Here is a 4,149-nt window from a genome sequence, read left to right as displayed (position 1 = left end):
CAACATTGGAACAGTCCATTGTCATATATTTAGACAGAGGAGAGGTTCATTCAACTTTGGGTTGCCCCGCAATATAATGGTAAAATGAAAATAAAAATAGGATTGAATGAGGAAGTGCCCTGGAGTACAATAATATATGGTTAAGGGGAGGTAGTAAATGTCTAATCTGCACAAGGGATGGACAGGTCCTGTGGGATCCATGCCTGGTTCATTTTAATGAATGTCAGCTTGTTCACATTGGCTGTAGACAGGCGGCTGCGTTTGTCTGTAATGACGCCCCCTGCCGTGCTGAATACACGTTCAGACAAAACGCTGGCCGCCGGGCAGGCCAGCACCTCCAAGGCATAAAAGGCTAGCTCTGGCCACGTGGTCAATTTAGAGACCCAGAAGTTGAGTGGGGTCGAACCATCAGTCAGTACGTGGAGGGGTGTGCACACGTACTGTCAGTGGCGTACCAAGGGGGGGGGGCGGGGGGAGCGGCCCGCCCCGGGTGCCACTCACAAGGGGGGGTGCCATGACGGAGTCACCCCTCCATCCACTGCTGCAACGCGACGTGACTCCGCCAGGCGCCGGCTGGCTTCTGTGGAAGTGGAAGGATTATTGCGGGCCTTGCGGCGGCGCGCAACATGACATCACGACGCTGATGCCGCGCCGCCTTCACGGATCTTTTAAAGAAGTGGAAGGATCAAATGCCGCAGGACCCGGCTCCGCTCAGCTAATGCTGGCATAGTACAAAAGTTAGTAATCCACAGGGGGTACACTTCTGCTCATACTTCCTGCACTGCTGCGGCCCCGTTCATATAAATGTCATGCCCATACTCCCTACACCTCTGATCAGTCACAGGGAATGGTGCGCTTTTAGTAGCGAAAGTCTAATAAAAATAGAAAATCCATTAATAAAGTATACCAGCGGTCGGACGGGCATCATCAAAATGTGAGTAAATAATTGTGTAAACTGTAATTAAGGGGTGTGTGTGCGTAATTAAGTGGGGGTTTGTAATTAAGGGGGGGTGTAATTAAGGGATGTGTGTGTGTATTTAAGGGAGGGGTAAGTAAGGTGGGGAGGGAGGGGGTGTAATTAAGGTGGGGAGGGAGGGGGTGTAATTAAGGGGAGAAGAGAGGGTGTAATTAAGGGGGAGTGCAGGATTTGTTCATTTTATTGATGGGGATTTGGATTTTTTTTCTTTTTGGTGCAGATGGAAAGTGATTTTTTTAAGGGGGTGCAGGTTTTTATTTTATTAAGGAAGGGTTAAGGGGTCTATTAAGGGGTGGTTAATGGGTTTTATTAAGGGGGGTTAATAGGTTTGTTTCGTTAAGGGGGTGTGCAGGTGTTTTTAATTATTAATGTACTATACTGCTGTACTCGAGTCGGGGGACATCGCCAAACACAAATATGAGCGTTTTGAAAACCGTAAAAATGTGTGATTTTGATACCAGTGAAAAGTGCAGTTTTTGTCAGAATGCAAAAAAAATTATAAAAAATGTGAACACTAACTATGCCCACGGTTTGTGACTACTAAAAAATAGTGGACAATTTTAAATACCCTAGATTGTTTACTTTTACAAATGGCATGTCAAGATGGGAAATTTAAGACTGATATCGCACTAACCAACCCTGGCTAGAACCAAAATATATTAGATTTTTTTTTGCAGAAAACACCAATATGAAGCGAAATCGACCAAGCGGGTCTCAGCAGCGAAAAATTAAAAAGGCAAGAGAAAAGTCAGCTGAGGCGATGTCTGGATCAATTTTAAAATATGTTGCACCTTCAACATCTACCGCAGTAGGAGAAAGTGCTGAAGACATACAGTCTGGTGATGTTGCACCTTCAACATCTACCGCAGTAGGAGAAAGTGCTGAAGACATTCAGTCTGGTGAATCTTCTCAAGAAAATTTCTATGTGAACGCGCAGGAATTGGAGAAGATTGTTTTAGCTTCAAGCGGTGAAAGTGATGTAGACGAAGGAGATGCCAGCAAAAGCCTGCATCGGCAAGAATCTGATGATGATGAAGAAGAAAAAGAAGAGGAGACTGTACGACTGTCAGTTTATTCTGATGTTGCTGCTTGGCCAGTTCCAGTTCCAGATGTCTTAAGAGTGGACCTTATTAAGAGGGGAAGTGAACCTTTCCAAAATAGAGATGGGCCATTCAATCCTGTTGAAATACAAGGAGAGAAATCAAAAGGGAAGAGTCGACAGCTGACCACTGCATGGTTCTATAAGGCTCTGCCTAATGGCGAAAAAATTCTTAGAACGTGGATGGTGTACTCTCTATCAAAACAGAGTTTGTTTTGTTTCTGCTGCAGACTTTTTGCTGTAGATGACAAACTAACAGGTACATCTAGTTTTGTTACTGGGTTTCAATTGTGGTGGAAGCTGAACCCAAAGGTGTTTGATCATGAGGCTTCTGAGCAGCATCTTACATGCTTGGAGAAATGGAAGACCTTGAGAGCAGGATTGAAGCTACAAAAATGCCTTGATCATGTCCATCAAACAACAGTGGACAGAGAGAAAAGTAAATGGAGGGATATTTTGCATCGCCTCTTGGATGTAACTTTGTTTCTGGCTCACCAGAATCTTCCTTTTCGTGGTCATAGAGAGACCATGTCATCAGCAAACAAAGGAAACTTCCTGGAATTGATAGATTTGCTCTCAAACTATGATCCCATTTTAAAGGAACATTCCATGCGACTGAAACATGCTGTTGCATCTGGAAAGAGAATGACTTCCTATTTCTCTCCAAAAATTCAGAATGAATTAATTTGTCTTTTGGGGAATCACGTGAAGGACAAAATAGTGGCTGATATCAAGAAAGCAAAATACTTTGGGATTCTTTTTGACAGCACCCCTGATGTGTCCCACACTGATCAGATGTGTGAAGTGATCAGATATGTTCATATTGAAGGTGACAAGGTTGAAGTAAAAGAATCATTCTTGAGCTTCTTTCCTATTGCTGGAAAGACTGCTGCTGAGCTCACAGAAAATATCCTGCAACATCTGGAGGAAGATGGACTAGACATAAGTCTTTGCCGTGGTCAAGGATATGATAATGCTGCAACTATGGCAGGGATTCATGGTGGTGTGCAGGAAAAAAATAAAAGAGATTAATCCCAAGGCTTTGTTTATGCCATGTGCAAATCATTCCCTGAACCTCTGTGGGGTGCACTCATTTGGAAGTGTTGCTTCCTGTGTGACCTTTTTTGGAACATTGGAGAGAGTGTATTCCTTTTTTTCGGTTTCTACACATCGTTGGGAATTGCTGATGGAGAACTTAGGTGTGACAGTGAAAAGACTTTCCCAAACAAGATGGAGCGCTCATTATGATGCTGTGAAGCCAGTGAGGGCAAATTTCGAAAAACTGACTTCAACCCTTGAAAAACTGTGTAATCCCGAAGAAAATGTGGACACAAGAGGATCGGCTCAGATGTTGCTCTCTGCCGTATGTGATTTTTCATTTTTGTGTTACCTTGCTTTCTGGTGTGAAGTTCTAGAAGAAGTTAATATCACACAGAAGTATTTGCAAACAGTGGAACTCACTCTTGAAAAGTGCATTGTGAAACTACAAGGTCTGAAAGCTTTTCTTGCAGATCAGCGCAGTGAAATAGTGGAGAAGGCCATTTGTTATGCAACTACTACGTGTGAAGAAATGGACATTTCTATGGAAAGGAGAGGGAGAGTAAAGCTCCGGAAATCAATGCCAGGAGAGAAGGCAAAGGACGCTGGTCTCACATTGCCAGAGGAAATGAAAAGGGCTATGTTTGAGTGCCTTGATCGTTTTCATGACGAGTTAGAAATTCTAAGGCAATTGAAAAAATCCTTTCCATATTTGCTGTTATTCAGCCAAACACTCTGGTAGTTGCAACAGAGGAAGATATTCGGAAGTATACACCAAAATTGACTGAGATTTTTAACGAATTCTCCAATGAAGACATCTTTATGGAAATTGAACGTCTTCGGAGGCATTTGGAAGCTGCCAAAATCAGTGTGGAAGAAGCAAAGAAATGGACGGTATTGCAGTTCCTGGAGTTCATTGTTAAATGGGATTTTTGTGAATCTCTGCCAACTTTGTCACTGTGTTTAAGATTCTTTTTGACTCTCTGTGTGTCTATTGCTTCATGTGAAAGAAGTTTTTCAAAATTAAAATTGATAA

General features: G+C 42.9%; 1 protein-coding gene across 1 annotated transcript; it reads left to right on the top strand.

Moving 5' to 3' along the window:
• The first annotated feature begins 1,736 nt into the window (after positions 1–1,736).
• LOC122935347 (zinc finger MYM-type protein 1-like) lies at positions 1,737–3,107 on the top strand. Its single transcript, XM_044291112.1, has one exon. The coding sequence runs from the start codon at positions 1,737–1,739 to the stop codon at positions 3,105–3,107; it is 1,371 nt and encodes a 456-aa protein (XP_044147047.1).
• Positions 3,108–4,149: the final 1,042 nt, after the last annotated feature.

Source organism: Bufo gargarizans, chromosome 4 (assembly GCF_014858855.1).
Source record: "Bufo gargarizans isolate SCDJY-AF-19 chromosome 4, ASM1485885v1, whole genome shotgun sequence".
In the NCBI taxonomy this organism is placed as follows: Eukaryota; Metazoa; Chordata; class Amphibia; order Anura; family Bufonidae; genus Bufo; species Bufo gargarizans.
Note: the sequence above shows the minus strand (reverse complement) of the source record. Positions and strands in the feature narration are given on the sequence as shown.